This window comes from Callorhinus ursinus, unplaced genomic scaffold (genome assembly GCF_003265705.2).
Source record: "Callorhinus ursinus isolate GAN/ISIS: 27379988/994484 unplaced genomic scaffold, GSC_fseal_2.0 scaffold27, whole genome shotgun sequence".
Lineage (NCBI taxonomy): Eukaryota > Metazoa > Chordata > Mammalia > Carnivora > Otariidae > Callorhinus > Callorhinus ursinus.
The window spans coordinates 5,545,539-5,566,923 of record NW_027397089.1 but is presented as its reverse complement, the minus strand read 5'-3'; the positions used below and the strand labels follow the sequence as shown (position 1 = coordinate 5,566,923).

The 21,385-nt window shown below is 34.4% G+C and overlaps 1 protein-coding gene across 1 annotated transcript in view; it reads right to left on the bottom strand.

Moving 5' to 3' along the window:
* Nucleotides 1-20,767, bottom strand: part of ERGIC2 (ERGIC and golgi 2) — a 43,209-nt gene extending 22,442 nt beyond the window's left edge. Inside the window, exons 1-6 of the mRNA XM_025879875.2 lie at nucleotides 20,654-20,767; nucleotides 12,360-12,499; nucleotides 10,738-10,846; nucleotides 8,627-8,673; nucleotides 7,302-7,372; nucleotides 1,857-1,897 (exon numbers count right to left, since the gene is read on the bottom strand). Coding sequence (XP_025735660.1) covers nucleotides 1,857-1,897; nucleotides 7,302-7,372; nucleotides 8,627-8,673; nucleotides 10,738-10,846; nucleotides 12,360-12,465 — 374 coding nt within the window. The 5' untranslated portion in view covers nucleotides 12,466-12,499; nucleotides 20,654-20,767. The remainder of the gene's footprint in view (nucleotides 1-1,856; nucleotides 1,898-7,301; nucleotides 7,373-8,626; nucleotides 8,674-10,737; nucleotides 10,847-12,359; nucleotides 12,500-20,653) is intronic.
* Nucleotides 20,768-21,385: the final 618 nt, after the last annotated feature.

Genomic DNA, 21,385 nt, shown 5'->3' with positions numbered 1-21,385 from the left:
TGTGTGTGTGTGTGTGTGTGTGTGTGTGTGTGTGTGTGTGTGTGTGTGTAACTTCTGCCTCAAATATACCAATATCCAAGCTTATATTCCGTATATGAAGATATATAAAAAAAAAAACTCTGATGGAAAACAGCCATTATTTTAATAGTAAAAACATAATCTCTGCTCCCACTTATTACTAGTCTTAGACATTGAATAAAATTCCAGATGAAAGGAGGCTTCTCACTTTAATATTTCTGGATTAAAGAAATGTATTTCATCTCTGGATGGCTTTCTACTCTAAGCTCTAGAAGCCCAGAGACACCTAATATTCAGTTCTTTTAACTACATTTGATTTCAACCTTAATTTAAAAATCTCCCCAAATGGTGAAACTGGAAATTAAAAGAGAAAGGCCTTTGAAATGTACTTAGGGACTAGAAAGGAAAAAAAAAATAATGGGTAAAAAAATTTTTTTTTGCAATAATCTTAAGTAAAGTCTTTGTAAGCACCAAGACATAGCCTGGAAACCGAAAAGAAAAAAAAGCAGTATATGGGAGCAGGGGTGGGGGAACCACTTATAACAAAGGACTACTTTCTTTAATATACAAAGGATTATTTAAAATTATTTTTTAAAAAAACCCAACAACCAAGCAAAATGGGCATATGGCATGAATAAACAGTTTCAAAAGAAATACAAACGGGGGAAAAAAATCCACAAAGATATGCAACTGATTCATAAAGAAATGCTAATTAAACAAGTGTAATACCATTTTTCACCCACAGAATTGGCAACAATAAAAAAAGTCTGGTTATACCCACTGTTGGTGAGGTTGTATAGAAACAAGTACTCTCATATAGCTTTGGAGTACAAGTGAAGATATTTTGGCATCATCTTTCAAAACGTCTCTTTGGGGGGGGCCAGTTTTACTGAGATACAATAGACATATACTGTGTAAGTTTAAAGTGTACAACATATGATTTGACATATGCAGAATGATTATCACAGTAAGTTAACCATCACCTCACATAGTTACAAATTTTTCTTTGTGATAAGAACTAACCAAAATGTTAATATCCTCTGAAAGAGAAGTTCCATTTCTAGAAACCACACACACACACACACACACACACACACACACACACACACACACATTCACACCAGTACGTAAGGAATTACGTTCAAGAATTTTCATTGAGCATTGTTTTTAATATTAGAATCCTTTTTTTTAAATATTAGAATCCTGCCAACAATCTAAATGCCCACTGATAAGGATCTAACTTAATCAACCATAGTTTATCCATAAAATGAATACTCTATGTGGTGACATGGGAAGATATCCAAAATACCAGGCTAAGTGGAAAAAAGCAAGTTTTAGAACAAATGTACAGAATGATCCTATTGGTATTAGGAAAAAATAACATAAGCAAATATGCAAATATACAGAAAATTATAAATGAACAAAAAATTTCTAGAAGATGACACAAGAAATTTAACTCTGGTTATTACTGCTAGTCAGTGGCACTAACAGTAAATGATGAAGAGGCTTTTACTTTTAATTTATATCCTTTCTATTCAAACTGAACTTTAAATGATCAGATATTGCTTTATAAATTTTTAAATAGTTAATACAATTTTAAATGAAAACTAAGATATATTTATGATTCAAAGTGCATTAGAGAAAAGATTATACATGACTTTCTTAAGATCTGATAAAGTTTTTGAAATTGTAAAGATGATATTAATTACTATAGTCTAATAATTCATCCCAAAAACTGACCAAAAAAATATGTTAATCTATGAATAATTCACAAAAGACAAAATAGAGAAAACATGATCTAGATTTCTATGGACCACAATACTTTGTTAACTTATTACCTCTGCCACTCTTTTTGCTGTGGTGAAAGGTCAAATATTGCCTGAAATAAAGGAAAACATAATCACTAGCACAATTTCTCTTGGCTTTTATATCATAATTTTAAAATGTTTTCTTTGAGCAAGAAAATTTATAGTGTTTGTAGAAACAAGTATCCATATTTACATTTAACCTTCTGTAAGTAAGCTAAAAAATATAATATATAATATTCTAACTCAAAACCAATATAAAGAAATTTTACTAATCACAAATATTTTCCTGTTACAGTTATCCACATTTATAGAAATGACTGCAAGCTGGTAATCTATGCACAAAATGGTATTTTAGGACTTGAGATTATTTAAATGATACATGCATGAAAGTTTTTAAAAAAGAAAAAGAAAAACATAAAGCTCAACTATAATATCTAAGCATCCAAAGCCCATATTCTTGCCGGGAAAAATACCAGATGAGATCAACTTTTTTTTTAAGCTTTATTTATTTAAGTAATCTCTACAGCCCGTGTGGGGCTCACACTCATGACCCCAAGATCAAGAGTCGCATGTTCTTCCAACTAAGCCAGCCAGGCGCCCCAAAATCAACAATTTTTGAAACAAGCTAACCAATGACACTGTAATTCCCAAATGTACTAATCAATAAGGAGTAATTCAAGAAATTTATCTAAGCACTATCTTCATCAATTCAGTCAGACGAAATGACTTGTGGAATCAGAGGAAAATATGCAAGCTTTTCATGGTTTGTGACAATATCCACAATTTAAGTGTGCAATAACAAAGACCACTTTTGATTCTTATAAAGGCAATTCATAACAAAGCGTATCGATTCTACTTTTTAAATTTAGCAATATTAATTACACTTCCATAATCAGGCCCTAACCTACTATTCTCTCTACAAAATCCCCAGTTCTTTAATAAAGGTGGAAGAATCCCTCATTTCATCAAACAGTTCTACCTCTCTGCCTTTGGTAATTTAATTATACCAACCTGGAAACTTCCTCTCCTGTAATTGTGACCCTCATGTATATCTAAATCCTATATACCATATCCTCCAGGTTAAATTGCCCCCATCTTTCTGATGACAGTGAAATTGTCTCTGATTACTCCTCCTGCTGATCTTATCTACAGCATGTGTCCCAACGTTTTTTCCACCACAACGCACAAGGAAAATGCTAACATCTATAAAACACACCATGGTGAACAGAGGAGGCTGCATGCAACTGCTTCCCAGTTACCTTGTAAATAAAACTTTTGAGAGTGAGGGACAGGATTCTTCCTCTGACTTCCCAAAACTGCATAGTGTAGTATATGGCATGGGGGTAAAGGAACTACTGAGTAGCCGACTTCATGCTAGATACTTTGCGACTTAATTTATCTCACTTAGCCTTCAGAACAACCTGTGAGTTTGTTACCATTCTTGCCTTTTTTATAGGAGGAAGAAGCTCAATAGGTTCAAAACTTTTTCCAACATCACAGACCTTAAGAGTCAGTATACAAACCCAGCACTGTCAGATTCCTCACATTTACAGTTTTTAAATTCTTCTATTTAAGTAAAGAAATAGGAATGAAATATAATGGTAAACAGCAAAGTAGTAACTCTCCAGCATACTGTATGATCATGATTTGGAAACTAGTAAAGTTATTAGGGCTAAGTTTTTAATACTCAGAGTGCATATTAGGACAGCAAGTTTGAAAACATAAAAAGTAAAAAATATCTCAAATAATTTTACATTAATAACTCTTACTTAATATTTTAATATAAATTAGGACAAAGGAATGGAGACTTACCAGAAATATTGTTGAACATTTTAGAAATTACTAATAAAAAGTATACAACTGAATATTTTTAAATTCCTGTCTGGTCAAGACATAACTTCTAATTATATGACAGTTAAATTTAAATAAAACGTTCCTGTTCCACAAATGACTGGAAGAGATGGCAGAAACTATTTACAATGGAATAATCAATAATCTTATTACAATTACATAACTCTAACATATTCCTTAGTGCCTAATAGCTAACAAGGCACTATACTTCACATTTTGTGAAACACAGAAGAAAAAAAAAAGTTAATGCTTTTTTAAGCTCCTGAGGGAGCTTAAAATCTAGCTAGAGAGACAAGCTCTCCAGAAAAATAGATATAAACAAAACCAGGGACTTAACAAATGTGAAGAAAAAAAAGAGTAGGAATGGGAGACACTCAGAATACAGCGAGAATGCTAAAGAAAAAGGCTAAGTAAATTTTAGAGGCGAAGTTCAAGATGATTAAGTTTCCTCATAACCAAATTTTCAGTGTTCAAAGAAACAAATTGAAGACACACTCTATATTATCATTTTATTTTTTTTAAAGATTGTATTTATTTTTTTGACAGAGGGATACACAGCGAGAGGGAACACAAGCAGAGGGAGTGGGAGAGGGAAGCCTGATGCGGGGCTCGATCCCAGGATCCTGGGATCATGATCTGAGACGAAGGCAGATGCCCAATGACTGAGCCACCCAGGCGCCCCTATATTATCGTTTTAAATTAGCATCAACATGCTGGAAATTTTCAAGAACTTATGCAAGCCTGCATACAAGGGAGACTAAACTGAGAAAAGAAACCAACACATAATTCATTTCATGGCCCAGAGAGGTCTATGTAGGAAACAAGGAAAGTCCGTAACTCAGAGAAAGAGAAGAACAGGTGCTAAGACAAAGAGACACCTGAGAAAGAGGCCGTCCCCACCCTAGGAGCACTTTCAGTTCAAATCAAGTGTCAGAGACCACATGTGAGGACATTCCACAGCAGTGTTATTCCTAGCTTACATGTGACCTGGACAGTGTTCTAAATTAAGCAAGACTACTGCCACGGCTGGCTGCTAATGAGGACTCACACTGGCTAAAGAAAGGAGGAGTTAGCCTAGTGAAATGTAGCCTGTCAAAACAAGCACAGAAAAGGAAACCTGGAATGCCCTGGTGAACTATTCTGCCATCCTGGACCCAATACTGACTTCTCCCTTCCTTTTCAAAAAGCACCTGAAGCTCTAATATTACTTAAAAGAAGCACAGTATATCTAAACCTAACACCCTTTTCTCCTTTCATCTAGGCCTGAAAAAAAAAAAAAGTGTGTGTGTTGGAGAAGGGGGGTCAGATAAAAACTGACATAACTCAACAGTCTATGTCAACTCCCAATCACTTAATAGGCCACTTATATCTCATCCTAAGAATGAACAATAAATAAATGAATATATAAAAATATTAACTTGAAAAAAGTGATCAATCTCAGATATGAGGGCTAATTTTCCTCTATGATACCATTCCTAGAAATAAGAAAGATGTTAAGTTTTTCTAATTGTTTGTCAATAAAATTTACATCATAATGACAAAAAAATGGAATGATCTGTGATATATTAAAGATATAAAATAGAATCACTGAATTTTAAACTGTAATGAAGGCACTGAAAAGATTGGTCCTGCTGGATCAAGGTAATCTCTCAGAACTCAGAGGCGAAGTTTGAAATATGCATCTAAAATAAGAATTAATAAGGATACTGAGAACCACTCCATGAAATCAACATCATGTGGTAAGAACTTTAAAAAGCAGCGGTAAAGGGATGCCACGGTGGCTCAGTTGGTTAAGCATCCAACTCTTGATTTCAGCTCAAGTCATGATCTCAGGGTAGTGAGACTGAACCCTGAATTGGGGAGCCTGCTTAAGATTCTCTCTCTCCCTCTTCCTCTGCCCCCCATTTTCTCTCTCTAAAAAATAATAATAATAATAATAAGAGGTAAAAACATTGCTTTAAACAAATTTAAAGCAAATAAATGAGCCAAAAAAAAAAAAACACTTCAAAATTCAGATCATTAAGATCAAAACCAAAATACAAAAAACAAACAAACAAACAAACAAACAAACCCTACACCCCAAGGTGATCCAAACCTGGATATATGGGATAAATATTTGAATTATAAAAGCAAAAGAAAAAAAGCATTCAAGTAGATGAATATGTTACCTATGAAGGAAAAAATAATTGCATCAGAAGACAATGAAGGAATGTCTATAAAGTTTTGAATGCAAAACACCATAAAGCAGAATTATATCCTGAGCCAAACTTACATGAAGAACAGAACAACATAGGCAGTCATGCTAGAGTCTCTAAAACATAATCCACATATCCACATATTCTTACTGACAAGTCTTAAAAAGTCCTTCCACAAAGTGATAAAAAATAAAGTAAGAATGGTAGAAAATAAAAGCAATAAAACACAGAATTAAAACTCAATAATTATTCTTAAAATAGTATGAAATGTAATGCAAATGTTAAAATGTCTAAAAATTATCTAGATCTAAATTTCTAGATAATAGTTTAAAATGTGATAACATGGTACCTGAATTTGTAAGGTACCAAACCTCATAAAAAATTACAGGGAAATCAATTTTTTGAGTGGGAATACAGGAGTTAGGGAGCAAAGAGATTCAGAGCAGCAATAACAAAGTTACCTTTTCTTCAGAAATGTCTACTTAAAAAGTATGCATCAAAAGGCTTATAAATATATTTTACTGCTATAAGCTAAAAATAATTTGATAATCAAAACTGACCTAAAGGTTTCCTTTTATTTTTTTCCTATGACACATTCAGCTATCTCTAATCCTCCTCCATCACCTTTAGTCTTCACTTTGCAATCTACTTAAAGAAGGGTTCACAACTGTCAATGATAAAAGAACTCAAGAATGCATGGGTAAACATAAGTACCACAATGCCAACTGAGCAGAGAGCAACTCAAAGTAGCTGGGAGTTCCCTTCTTTATTCTCTAAAGCTTCTTTAGAGCTAGTTATCATGACTTGTTAACACCTACTCCTGTAATGTGATATTTGCCCCTGTAATGTGATGGTGTTTCCTGACAAACTGGTTATATCATACACAACTTGTGCTATGAAAACAATAGGAGAATGTCAGAATTTCACTAGCTTTGGGAAACAGAGGTTTGAAGGAGAGAAAAAAAAAGTAAATGCATAGAAAATGTTTCCTCTTAGATACTGCTTTATTCTTCCTTATGTTAAGAGGAATACAGCTGAAACATTTTTAAAGACTTAACTTTGCTAAAAGTAGAATACAGATAGGACACAGAATTTCCGAATCATTGGAGGAAAAGAACATTTAATCATTATAGTAACTATAAGAAAAAAGGAAACTATCAGGAAGGATTAACAAAAAATGAATAATAAGTTTATAAAACAGACTTTAGAGGTTTTTCCTAAATGCTAACAATTGTTATTCTCAAGGCTTTGGCATTAGAAATCTTCACAAAGAATATGGGTTACTTTTAAATTAAAAATACACACACACACACACACACACACACACACATATTAAAACCTACAAAACGAAAAGCAAATATCAAAACTGTCTTCAAGAAAACAACATCTCATAGCATATTATTTAAAAGTACATGTCCATTAAACTTACTGGTTCATAAACTAGACCATCTGCAGATGCAACCATTGTTTCTGCTAAATCCAATACATCTGCTCCAACATCTGCATAAAAAAAAAATAGAAGTTTACATTCTATTTTCGGAGCCAAACTATATATTACATAAACTAACAAACTGAAATGACTAACAGAAAATTCCAATACATAAAATCACTTTCCTATACCAATTATTTGTTCCCAAAAGTTAAAACAGTCGCATTATACAGTTTTGGTGGAAAGTATTCAAAAAATCAATAATACTTTTTCTGGTTCTTGTTCAGTAAAAAAGATGACTCAGAATCTCACGGTAAAAAGCATAAACTTCACTCAACTGCAGAGCTTTGCAAAAATTGTCAAGAACCTAATCACAAGTACTAAATTAAATGGCTGCCAAACAAAATATTAAATACAAAAATTATTTTTAGAAATTAAAAGAAATTTTAAGAGAAAGCTACTGATGACTTTTTAAAAAACTCAACAAATAGGAAAAGTTTATTTTGAAAAGGCAAAAGTTTTAAGGGTATTCAAACATCTAAAATAAGGCAAAAATATATATTCAGTAGTAACAAACTCATAGTTTAAATATAAAGTGTTTCTTTACTCTTAAAACCACTACCATAAGGAAAAATAAATGAAAAGGGAAAGAGATTTAAAATTTTTCTGAGATGAAATCTCCCAGAAATTATCTGCTTAAACTATTTTATACTTTAAAAAATTTTGTCTCAATTTAAAAGAAATTTTCAGTAATTTAAAAGATCTTTCATGCAAAAACATCCTCATCTTTGAGAGCAATACTGATTCAAACATTATCTACCTAGCACATTAACATTTTCCCACTTCTACTAGTATAATCAAGGGAAGCCAGAGAAGAAAATAAAAAAGGGTAACACATTATTTAGTTAAAAGACTTGGATCCATATTTTAATATGCAAGACTGCAAGTAAAGGGTGTCAAACCAAAACAGTGAAACAGGGTATGTTGTAGAGCATGGGTGGGTGTAAAACTGGTAACTCCAAACAAGAAAGAAATAAATGATACATCTAAATTAGAACTCTGACTCATGAAAATTTCCTCCAGTTTTCTTTTATTTTAATTGTACTAATGTGAAAGTTAAATCTCTTCTCTTCATGGAAAAGAAATTTAAAGAATATAAGCTAGGGAGCAAAACAACTTGCACTATTAAATAACGTTACCATAGCATTTTAAGATAGCATAAAGGAAAAAATAAACTTAAAACACCACCAGTGGTCTTACTTTCTACTAACAATTATTTAAATCATAAACAATACATGGACTCAACAAGTTAAAGGTGTACTTACACTGACACTTCATAGCAACAGTAATATCTATATTGATTCTCAATTTGCTAGAAGACAAAAAGGAAATGTTAGTACCTACCAAGTCATCAAGAAAACATGAGAAATATAAATCAACTGATCTATGAAAACTTGGATTTCAAACATAATAAAATATGTTGATTCGAACTTGGATAGCATTTCTTATGGCCAAAACAAAGGCACTTTAAAAGTAAAAACTCTGTATTTGGCAACTATTCTAAAAGCCTTTCTGATTTCACAAGTTTTCAACACAGTATCCTTTAATTTAATCATGGTAACTCAACAATAACTCCAGGCAACTCAGAAAAGTCTACCTGTGTTTACATAAACCCTATACAGAATATTCTTTGAAGAACATAAAATTTCAAAACCAAGGGTTAGGAATTACAAGTATTTCTCTTCTATTTATCAGATAAATAACATATCAGGCATTTATTCCTAATGCCCTACTATTATTACCTTTTTTATTCGTTTTTTTTTAAAGATTTTATTTATTTGAGACCCAGAGAGAGAGAGAGCCACAAGCGGGGGGGGGGTAGGGGGAAGAAGCAGACTCCCCACTGAGCAGGGAGCCCAGATGAGGGGCTCTATCTCAGGACCCTGAGATCATGACCCAAGCCAAAGGCAGACGCTTACTGACTGACTGAGCCACCTAGGCGCCCTATCTTTTTTATTCTTTATCATGGACCTATATAAAGTAGATAGCTTTCTAGATTTACAGAGAAGCCAGTGTTGTTCAGAGCAGAGTAAATGCCTGGTTGAAGATCCCATAACCACTGAAGTGGCATATTGGAAACTAAGTCTGAGTGGCTCAGGGTAAATGCACCAAACTGCCAGGAAAAAAAAAACCCTATGATGCTTAAAGTTTTGCATAGCCTTTTAAAAAGGCTCAGCCAATGCTTTATTTTCAAAGGATCAGTTCAAATCAAATTAATTTTCAAATACCAGAATTAAGCACCAGGAATAACAGAATGAGTACAACAAGTATCAGTCCCATCTTGTGCTTCCAATCAAAACTTTTTCCCTCTAATAATTTTTCTATGGTTTCAATAGGAACTACAGATTTTTGGAGCTTCATATCATCTTAAATTGTCTAGAGTTCAAACTGTACTCCAAATAACTGTGGGGTTTAGGCTTAGGAGATGCTATAGGAACCAGAGAACGAGGCCAAGTGGCCAGGCTTCCGGGCATCCCCATTAGCTTACAAGGTAACCTATGTAATACTTCATTTGGAAAAAAGCAAAAAGTGATTCATTGGTGCTAAAAATAACAAATTCTTTGAAAACTACTAGTATCCAGAATAATACTCATATTACAGATGAAGAAACTGAGGCCCAAAAGAAGTCACTTGTGTGATTTGTCCGAAGTTACACAGCAATTTACGAATATTGACTTCCTTAATTCTCATTAACCCCATGAGGCAGATACTGTAACTATTATCCCCATTTTATGAAAAAGGAGACTGAAGTACATGCAAACATAGATTTAGTAACTTCCCTAAAGTCACATAGCTAGTAAACGACAGAAATGGAATTGAAATTGAGAAGTACACCCCGCCCTCCACCTAGTGCAATCTTAACATTATAAACCTGTAATTTCCAATCATTAAAAAATCCAAATACAAAGAAATTAAATAAAGTATATATTTTCAAAGGGTTAAAAGTGATACTATTTATAGTAAAACTGTATTTAGATATAATTTATAAAAATCTAGTTATAAGCATATACAATGTAGCTTTAGACACTTTATTTTCCAGCACACACAAGATATTTCAAAATCTAAAAAGTTTCAAAACATTAAACAATTTCTACCATTTCAGCATCTAAAAATATATATATATATATTATGTTCTCCTAACCTTTTTATACAAGTGCATATTAAATCAAGAAGATCTCTCTTTTAGCATTTAACCAATATTGAAATGACTCTAAAATGTTTCACCTAATGCATGCAGTTAAGGAGAATTTTCAGGACTACTTCTTCAGAACTAAAACAAACCAAGTATAAAAGGTTAGAAAAAATTTTTAAAAGGATATGCTAACTTTAAAACAATTTGAATCCAAAGGTATTTCAAGAAGTAAAAAGAAGTTACCTAGAAAAATCCTTATCTACTTCATATTCATACTTCATCCATGTATCTTGATATACTGAAAATTCCATTATGGTTAATAAAGCCATTGTGGTAAATGCTATTAGAGAAACTGAGAAACGAAACAAAAAACCAGAATTAAAACAATTTTTAAAAAGTAAACAGGAAACTATTTTAAGTGAGATTAAAATTAGCAAAGAAAGCCCTTATGATTGCCATGTGAATGGATACTATAAAAGGTTTTTCTTAAAATGTTCATTATACATTTCTTTCTAAAACAGCTCAAAAATGAAGATTTAATGAGTGCAAACATGAACACAAACATTTCTACTATTGAGAAGCATTTTATCTCATCAATATTAAGGGTATCTCACTAAATAGATTTGCCAAATTTTACAGACACAAAATTTTTCCTTTCTTGTATATAGCACTGCCATAGGCATGATAAATGAGGAAAGTAAGCATAAGTCTTACACTACAAATTTGAAAGCAGTCCCCTCATAATTAAAAACACATCCATGCCTATAGCCAATCTATAAAAAAACTAGACTAATTCTTAGCTCTTGAGAAGCCATGACAATCTGTGTACCAGAAACGCAAATAACATCTCCAAATCTCTAATAAAATTCTCATCTACTTTGGAATCTCCTAAATATATCACCTCATTTATAAAAGACCTGACAAAAAGAAAAGAACTATCTTATACTGTGACAAAATATACTTAAAATGGATTGTGCAACAAGAACTTGCACTTTTTCATTAAAAAAAAAACTTAATCACAGGTTAGAAATAGCAAGCAACTTAATATATATATTAATATATATATTAATATAGCTACACATTTTACCAAATGAAATGTCAATCTTATGTGAAATATTTTATTAGCTCTTCATGGGGAAAGAAATAATAGTAAATACTATCATAGTCGCATATTTTTCTTACATATTTCATATTTGTTTTATTTAATGAACACTTCTTTTTGTACCAGGTACTGCATTAAGCATTTTTTAAATATTAATTTACTTAATCATTAGAGTAACCCTACCAGGTAAAAACTGATATTATCCCCATTTCATGGAAGAAGAAACTAAAGCATAGATGGATTAAGTAACTTCCTTAAGGTCAAGTAGTTAGGAAAAGGTAGAGGTGGGATTTAAATCCAGACAGTCTGGTTCCAGAGTCTAAGCTCTTAACTATTACCTCATGCTGCCTCTCTCCAGTAATATGAAACTAAGATTTCTATTATAATGTCTAAATTGATTTATTCTTAACCAAAATAGGACTGAAGCAGTTTAAGATCGTTAAATAACTTCTTCCAAGTTCAATTCTATTCATATATAATTATACATAACTCAAGAGCACCAAAGCAGTAAAGTTGGATTAATTTGTTCAGCAATGTTTTAATAAATGCTGCTAAACGCATAGACTGCACTGGGTTTAGATGCCAAAGAAAATATACATGACAATAAAATTAGGGCAAACAGTGTGACATAAGGACAGACCAGTCACAAAGTTATTGTGCAATTCATTGATGAGTTCTTCTTCATGACTACATTTCTGTATGTTGTTGACTGGCTCCCTAAGAAGCTGCGCTTGAAGGAGTTTTAATTGGAACGGATACTCACCTGTACCCCCACTGGCTGAAGTCTCTACATAGCTGTCAGGAACCTTTGGAAAGGCATCCAGCTCTTTCACCAAACTTAAGGTTTTTTTCCGATTCAGTCGCCTCATCTTCAGGAAAACCTTCTTCTTTCATATAGTCATGCTAAGGAATAAATAATGACTAAGTGAATACTCTAAAAAAGATACAAAGGTTTCTTTTAATTTTGGATAACTGACAAATGTTGTTGGAACGACTTAACATTTCACTCCTCCTTGAGAAAAAAGCTTAATGCTTATACGCACCTCTCCTTTCTCCATCCCACCCTGACAAAACATACTAATGAAAGGCAATTTATACACACACATTAAACAGCAAAAAAGTGAAAAGCAATTCACATTCATAATATTTAAATATACAAATTAAAATAAGAAATAATTTTTCTTCTATTAAATTAGCAAATATTAAAATACATTCCTACTAATAGATGACAATGAAATAAAATAGATATGCTAATCTATTGCTAGAAGAATATAAATATTCACCACTCTCCTTTTGACTAAGTAAATTCCCTTTTTAGGAAAGTATCCTGAGGTAATAATCTGGTTGTCACCAAAACCTTGATTATGAGGATAATTCTCATTATGAGACTAATTCTCATATTGTTATTTTTAAATATCAAAGAAAGAAAGAAATGTTGGGTAGCAAATATACAAACTATGGTGAATTAAAAGCTCTGAATATATGTAAACACTGAAAATCTTATAAAAGAAAACATTTAATGACATAGGAAAACACTCATAATACATTAGGAAAAGACTAGAAGGTTGTAGAAGTCCAGTTTTATGGGAAACGGGAGGAAAGATACACAAGAAACTGATTCAAAGTCTATATGCAAAAATGTTAAAAGGAAATTATGGAAGGATTTTAATTGTCTTTTTAACAAAATTTTGGACTAAGTTATCTATTTTTGCAATAAAAGTATTAATTTAAAAATTGACTGCTTGGTATTCTTTTTTTGACCAGTATGCCAACTATTTCTAAACTATGTTACAAAGCCGTAAGAATAACTGAATTCTCAAATATTCATATAATTTTTATAAGACTGATTTATATAAATAATACTATAGGTGATACTATAAAGCATTACTAGAAATCAAAGTTGTATTAATAAAATCAACACCTAATAGAATAAATCAAATGGTTGCAGGAGCCGCTAAAAGAAAAAGAATTTCTCTAGAAGAAAGCAGACTCATCTGAAATCCAATGGGTAGGATTAATATAGAAAGAATGGGCCACAGAAAGGACATTTGTGAACAAAAAGGAGAGTCAGAGAAGTAAAAACTGGCAGTGATCATGAATACCGTCCAAGAGACCAGTCTCTAACCAGGGGCACTACTAATCAGTCCACAAGGGGGCTACTGCTCTAAAGTGAACCTGGAAGCATTAATATGTTGATTTCATCTGCTTTTAAGAACATCCAACTAACTTCTTTCCTATTCCATATGCACAACATGGCCTTCAGATTATAATTTTGCTTTTCATGTGTATGTTTTTCTTAACGAAAAAAGAGACATGTAGACATGACAGATGAGTTTCTGATCCCTATGACAATTATAAAACTGGTATTCTCATTTGTAAATTTAGCTTCTGAGTGTTTGTAGGCATAAGCTGCGCTCCCTAAGTTTATTAAACTCAGAGTAATCAAATTTATTTTCTGTACCTGCTTAGTGGTAACTACACCAAGATTGATTCTTCTTCAGTCTTTCAATTTCTACTCATTCCTATTGGAGTTAAATATTAAATATGTTCAAACCTCTTATCTTTAGAACAAAACTCTACATTAAATCTAGTCCAACTCCAGCTATAGATCTCTGGCTGCTTATCTATAAGCCAAACTTAATAGAATGAATTGTTGGGGCACCTGGCTGGCTCAGTCAATTGAGCATGTGACTCTTGATCTCAGGGTGGTAAGCTCAAGCCCCATGCTGGGGGTAGAGTTTACTATAAAAAAAAAAAAAAAGAACTGTCCCCATTTGTACACTGTGACTACTTCCTCACTACATGCTCACCTCTTAACTACATTTGATCTGAGCTAGGTCATTAACAACTTTTTTAGTATGAAATCTTATGGACATTTTTTAGTCCTTATCTAATTTTGACTCAAAAAAGTTTATCACTTCTTTTTCTTCTTGAAACAGCATCTGACCTTGGCTTAAGTGATACTACATTCCTGATTTTCATTCTACCTTGAAGACCTTCTTTGGCTTACTGTACAGATTCCTCTTCCTTTCAGATCCTGCACTTGGTGCTCCTCCCAACCTCCACATTTTCCCCCAGTGATCTCCCAACCCTACAATTTCCATCTACATGCTGATTCCTCTCAAATCTTTATTCCCAGTACAAATCTCTCTGCAGACATGTATATATTTTTCTTTCTATGACATTTTCATTGGGTCATTCCAAAGACAATTCAGCCTCAATTAATTGCTTTTTTAATTTTCTGTTTTCTCCACTGTAGTGTTAGAGCCGGAACCTGTCTCACTTGATCTGTAGATCTCCAACACCTGGGACAGGGGTATTTAATAAATACTAACGGGAAAAAAGGAAGGAGAGAAGGGAGGGAGGGAGGGAGGAAGAGACATTCCCCAAATAAGGAAGGAAGGAAGGAAATTTCCCCAGAAAGACCCATGACACCACAGCTTTCCAATCAAAACAGTTATATAAGTAAATATATAAAAATATAAGATCCACAAGGAGAGGAATTTTTTTTTCCACTCTAGCAGTCCTAGTACTTAGAAGAGTGGTTGGCACATAATAGGTATAGAGAGCATTGATGAGCAAATGAATTAAACTGAATTTTACTCCTAAACTTTATTTTTCTAAGCTTTATAAATTTCTTTTAAATTACATATAAAGATATGACAGCAGCTGGTTTTACAAACCTTCTAACAATTCATACAGCTTATTCAGCACTCCTCCCACTTGGCTACTTCCCAGACTCTATTATCTTCCATTCTTATTTTCCACGATTACTTTTCTAGAATGGAGCACCTTGCCACTCTGCCATTCCTGTCCCACTCCTGTTAGATCAGGACTAACCTACATCCAAGAAACCCATTCCATCCTCAGTACTTGCCACTCTACTCCACAGAGCCACTGTTCTGATATGAACAAATTATCCAATAACTTCTAGTTTTTCTAAAAGCATCCTTTTACCTGCTTTTTTCATGGAACTTGACATTCTCCTGGTGGTAATTCCCTTCGAATCCTTACTTCATTTCTGAGACTCACAGGGTAAAGCAGCACATGTTTTATATATCACATTACAGTTTCTCAATCATCTCTTCCCTTCTACTTCTAATAATAATAATAAATACATATACTATACAGTTACAGCTTTCATACTATGTGTTAGGTATTATTTGAAGCATTTTATATATTTATTCATGTAACCCCCTAAACGACTCTATGAAGTAGATGCTATTTTTATTCTCATTTATAGTTAAGAAACAGGCACAGAACAGTCAAGTAATTTTTGCAGGGCCACACACCAAGTGATAGAACCTGGATTCGATCCCAAGCAGCTTGGCTCCAGAGTCCATGCCCCAAACCAGTGTACACTGACACTTCAGTACATATGATCATCTTCTACTAACATCTGGATATATTTAAAATTTCCTTAATGACTCTAGCACCTGGATCATTCAATATGCTTCTCTTCTTCCTCATTCCATCACAATCCTCTGCAAGTCATGACCCTATGACACTCATCCTATGGCATTCACTCACAATGATAACACTTTTACCAGGTAAGTGTAACTGATTTTCTATGCCAGTGACTTCCATCTATGCAAAGCCACACACAAGCAAGACCACGTTTTGGCTCCTCTTAACTTTTAAAACTGCTCCATCTCTAAAATCTAAAACACTAATTTTCCTCTGTGAGCAGAATCAATTATCCTTCCGGCTCTTTAATTTCCTAACTAGGACAGAATTTGTTCTTCATTATCCCTGTGTTTCCAATCCCTTGGACTTCCTCCAGTTATCCAGTTCCACTGCTCCCATTCCCAATTTATATGCTTCTCCATCTAGCTGGGTCAGCCATTTTAAAAAATGCATTTAGAAATACCCTAGATTGGGGCACCTGGGTGACTCAGTTGGTTAAGCATCCAACTCTTGGTTTCAGCTCAGGTCATGATCTCAGGGTCGTGAGATTGAGCCCCGCATTAGGCTCCGTGCTCAGGGAAGAGTCGGCTTGAGACTCTTTCCCTCTCCCTCTGCCCACCAACACCCCCCACCCCGCTTGCACTCTCTTTCTCTCTCAAATAAATTTTGAAAAAAGAAAAAAAAGAAATTCCCTAGATCACTGGTTTCCAGAATTCATTGCCATTCTGTTAGAAAATTTTCTTTTCTGAACCTTAATGAAAAAACCAAAGACAATATAGGAAACTTTTAAAGCTAAATTTATTCAATTTAAAAACCTTGTATCTGAGATTATCTCCTTCCTTTTTTTTAATGTGTCAAAATGTCCTTTCTTTTATGAAATGATAAAAGTAGATAACAGAGGTTTTTGTTTGTTTTGATTTCTGGATTAAAAACTGCAATTCTACATCAGTCCTCAAATGCAGCCCCTTTCCCTGTTTTGTTTTGGTTTTTTCCCTCTATTTTGTGTACTGGTCCACAAAATCTAAAAATTTAGGAGCCACTGTATTTGATTCCTTTGCCCACTGGTTGGTGCTGCTCTTCATACTTTCCCAGTCTCCAGTAACATACCTGTTTTCTTCAATTTCTCCCCTAAACTGTCATGTATATTAAGAAGCAAAACAAACAAAAAAAGTCTAGGAAGTCATTGATAACAGCTGAGACTAAGACAATGTTTTGATAAACTGCCTAAGAAATAAGAAACCACCTTTCATGCTGGAACACATATTATCATCAATCTAAGTAATGTCATACAGCCCATATTTCATCATTGCATCCATTTGAATACAATGAGACAATGAGATTTTGCCAAAATTAAAACATAGAATTCATAACACCTTTTAGTCTGCTTAAGTTTAACTACTTCTCCAAACAAAAATGGAGAAACAATTTTACTCCTGTTACCCACATTTTATGAGCTAACTTCTATTTTTAATATATATTTGGCAATATGAGAAACATTTAATTGGTTAATATATATGACCATGTTGACCATGAAGTATGTTCCCTAAAAGGACACAATGAAGTCCTAATCCTGGTGTTTGTGAATGGGCCTTATTTGGAAATATTTGGGTCTTTGAAGATGTAATTAGTTAAGATGAGATCATACTGGATTAGAGAGGCCCAAAATCCAGTGACTGGTGTTCTTTAAGAAGGCCAGGTGAAGACACATAACCAGGAGAGAATGCCATGTGAAGACAGAGGCAGAGATTAGAGGGATGCACCTACAAACCAAGGAGAGCCAAGGATTACCCAGATGCTACAAAAGGCAAGGAAGGATTCTTTCCTAGAGCCGTCAGAGGGAACATGGCCCTGCCAAGACCTTGATTTCAGTCAGCTAAGCTCCAGAACTCTGAGAGAAGATATGTTGATGTTTTTAAGCCATCTAGTTTATGGTAATTTTTTACAGCAGACCTATGAAACTCACACAAGCCATTAATAAGAATGAGAAAGGACACAGAACAGATATTATCCAGGCCATCAATGAACTTCAGAAACAAAAAGCAAAACAATAACTTACCTGTAACTTTCAATTACTTGATTATATTGCATTAGAATACACTAAAATTTTATTATGAAATATAACTTAGTTTCACTTGACAAATACTGGATATCCCCCCAAGAGTACTTATTCTTTTCACTTAAAAACTTAGACTTTTTACAATAGAGTTCACGTTGTTTTTAAAATCATTTACCCCAACATAATTCAAATAAATCTAGTAAACTTCCAAGTGATTTAAAAAAAAAAAAAAGGTACACTTGGAAGCTGAGTAAGATGGCATAAATATGACTTTTGTGACCCCCAAAAAACTGGGTTAATATCTAGTTACTTACTAGCTATGTGACAAATTTGGAAAGATCCTCAACATCATAGAATCCGCTATTATATTTTACTTTAAAAGGAGGGAGGGAGGCATAATGGCTACCTCACAGTTTCTAACAAAGATAAATAAATGAGTCATTTGGTAAATGTTTCTAATTCTCAAAAGAAATGCAAAGATTTGTAGAATATTTGGAATTTATATTAAAGTCCTTGAGGAAAGTGGGATAGTATCTGAGATTAGTTAATAATATGAATAGACTGAGGATGATATAAACTGATAGAAAAGCTAAGAGGAGAGGCTGTAGAGTGATGGCAACACAACAATTTGGAAGTGCCTAGCAGCAATGTGAAGCAAGGATAAATACAGTCTTCCTCAAATAACAGCTTGACTGTACTAACTACTCAATAAAAGTGTACAAAACTGAAGTGGAAAAGGTCAGGAACACATAAAATACACTTATAATAGAATGAATGTCTCCAAATACAAGAATGGGCCAACAAGACACCAAGAGCAGAAGAACTGGCCTAGACTACAATAAGATTGTATGGAGTAGTGGAAAGAAGGAATGTGTACCTTAGTAATTGAGAGAACAGCATAAGAAAGCAAGCCACTGGAAGATGGAGCTTAAAGACATATTAACCATATAGAAGAGTATTTAATCACTTTTGGGATCAGAAAGAAATTACATTAAAAAGCATCTTCTTCAGTCTGTATTTTGACTAAGTACCAAGGCAACGTCTTGTGAGTAACTACAGAAGTTAGGAAACAAAAATTTTTAAAGAACAATAGCTAATATTGAATGAATGGTAACTGTATGGCATTGTTCTAAGGGCATGTATTAACTCATTTAATCCTCACCAACAACCTTATGAGTTAAATGTTGTTATTGCCATTTTGCAGATAAGGAAACTAAGACACAAAGAGGTTAATTTGCCCATCATGACATTAAAAGGCAGAATCAGAATAAATACCGAACAACTGTTAAACAGGATTTGTTAGCTGGCAGACTAAATGTAACTTCCATTAAAAATAAGTTTCACTATTCCTTCCAATTAAACCATTAATCGCTAAAGAAAATAAATTTATATATTTTTTCTAATTTTTTTTTTTTTATGTTCCAGACTAGGCCTGATTTCCTTTAAGAGAACTTTCAAGCTTGATATATTTTTATGATCTGTACCCTCAAGCCATTTCAACTCAGTTGTGTACTATAGTTCATTATCAAAAAAAAAAAAAACTACTCTCTTCCCCTTCCCCCCCCTCCCCGAAACCATGAAATTTATTTCTTCTCTAGGAGAACTGGAATAACTGCATCAACTTAAAGATATCTATAAACAAAACAAGCGTACTCCCGAATTCTTCATTGAAGAAGCCTGACTCATTTCTTCTAACGGAGTTAAAATACCAGAGTTTAATGTATCAGGCTAGGCAATTACTTAAATAAAACTTCAAACAAATGAACAAATCCTGTTTTTAAATGTATCTCTAATTGCTTCTGAAAGCCAGTCTTGCAACATTTTAACAGATATTATGTAACTTTGCGTTAAGTCTTGAGGGCACTAAATCCTAAATATAAAAGTTAAACATGTTTTCCCAAACAATGACCTATCAACCATATACACTACCTATACCCAAGGCTATTTTCTACCACGAATTGACAAGTTACCTTCCGAAGGTAGGTAAAACCTCTAGGGTTTAAGAAACCTCGAGGGTTTAAGAAAAGTAGTGACACTCAGACCTCTCTCCTATAGCATCTCGCCAGCCGTGCTCCTTTCTCATTTCCCCAAGCGGCGTGCGAAACTCTTTCGAGGCGAGGCCAAGACCTCGGTCTTTCTTAAAGAGAGCAATCTGCTGCCAAGAATTTGGTATTTGCCTGAATGGGGGTGGGGAGCCAGACACCCGGGAGGATGGGGACACGATCCGGCTGGTCTTCACAACACGGGACCCTTCTCAGTGAGGACCAGAAGAGCCATCGGGGCACCGGACACCGCGAGGAGCAATGGGTCAGGGTCAGCCGCTATCGGAGAAGCACTTAAACTCCTTCAAGTTGCAAGACAGGCAGAGAGACACCGGACTGGGGAGAGGGGAGCTCCCAGGCGCAGCGCTGCCCAGGGTCCTGCCAGCAACGCCCCCGGGGGAGGTGGAGCGGCTCCCCAGTCCGGCCCTCTCCCCAGAATGATGAAGACAGGGAGCCAAGCCCATGACAGATTCTCAGCCTCCTTAACCACATTCACGCCCTGAACAGCCTTGGAACAATCGGGAGAACAACACCCAGCAGGGTTTATTTTACCTTGTGTTACGGTATCAGCCGACCGCCATATTTCACAGAAGCCCGGGTCGCCCGGGCTCCCGTTTACCCGAAAATATCGCGAGAACAACAGCGACAACCACCGCTGAAAACGTCAAATGGGAGACAATATAGAGTTCTCGCGATATTCCCTTTGCTTACGAAATGCTTTGTGAATCAAGAGGTGTGGTTAAGATGAGAGGGGTGTGGCTAAACAGAACGAAGGTTGAAACATAGTTTAGGTGTAACCACGTGGCCAGGAAGCAATCAGCTTCTCCGGGAAGGAGTGGATTACCTTCCAACTGAGAGTTAACAGACCACAGAACGAATCTCAACTCCTAACACTTTACTTAATTGCTAATGAGAGACTTGGGAGCAGGATTTGTCATTTGCAACCCTAATGCGTATCACGTCTCCAATCTGCATCATGTTTTGTGCCTTCTGTTTTTGCCTCCTTATTTTCTCCCGTCAAGAACGTTTAAACTTCCTTTTGCAGACATAGGTAATGCTTTTAATTATTTGTTCAGTTTCTCTTGACTTTCAGATAGTAAGCTCCCTAAGAAAGCACGTCTGTCTTCCTTACCTTTATATCGCCAATACCTCCTATGCACTCAAATATTTGTTAAGAAAATTAATACTGGCACAGGAGACAATTCCACTTCCGTGCCTGGATTTCTGAGGTAACACGTGGAAAATAGCTTCTTGGGCGTTTCTCTTTCCCGTAGTAAATTTTGG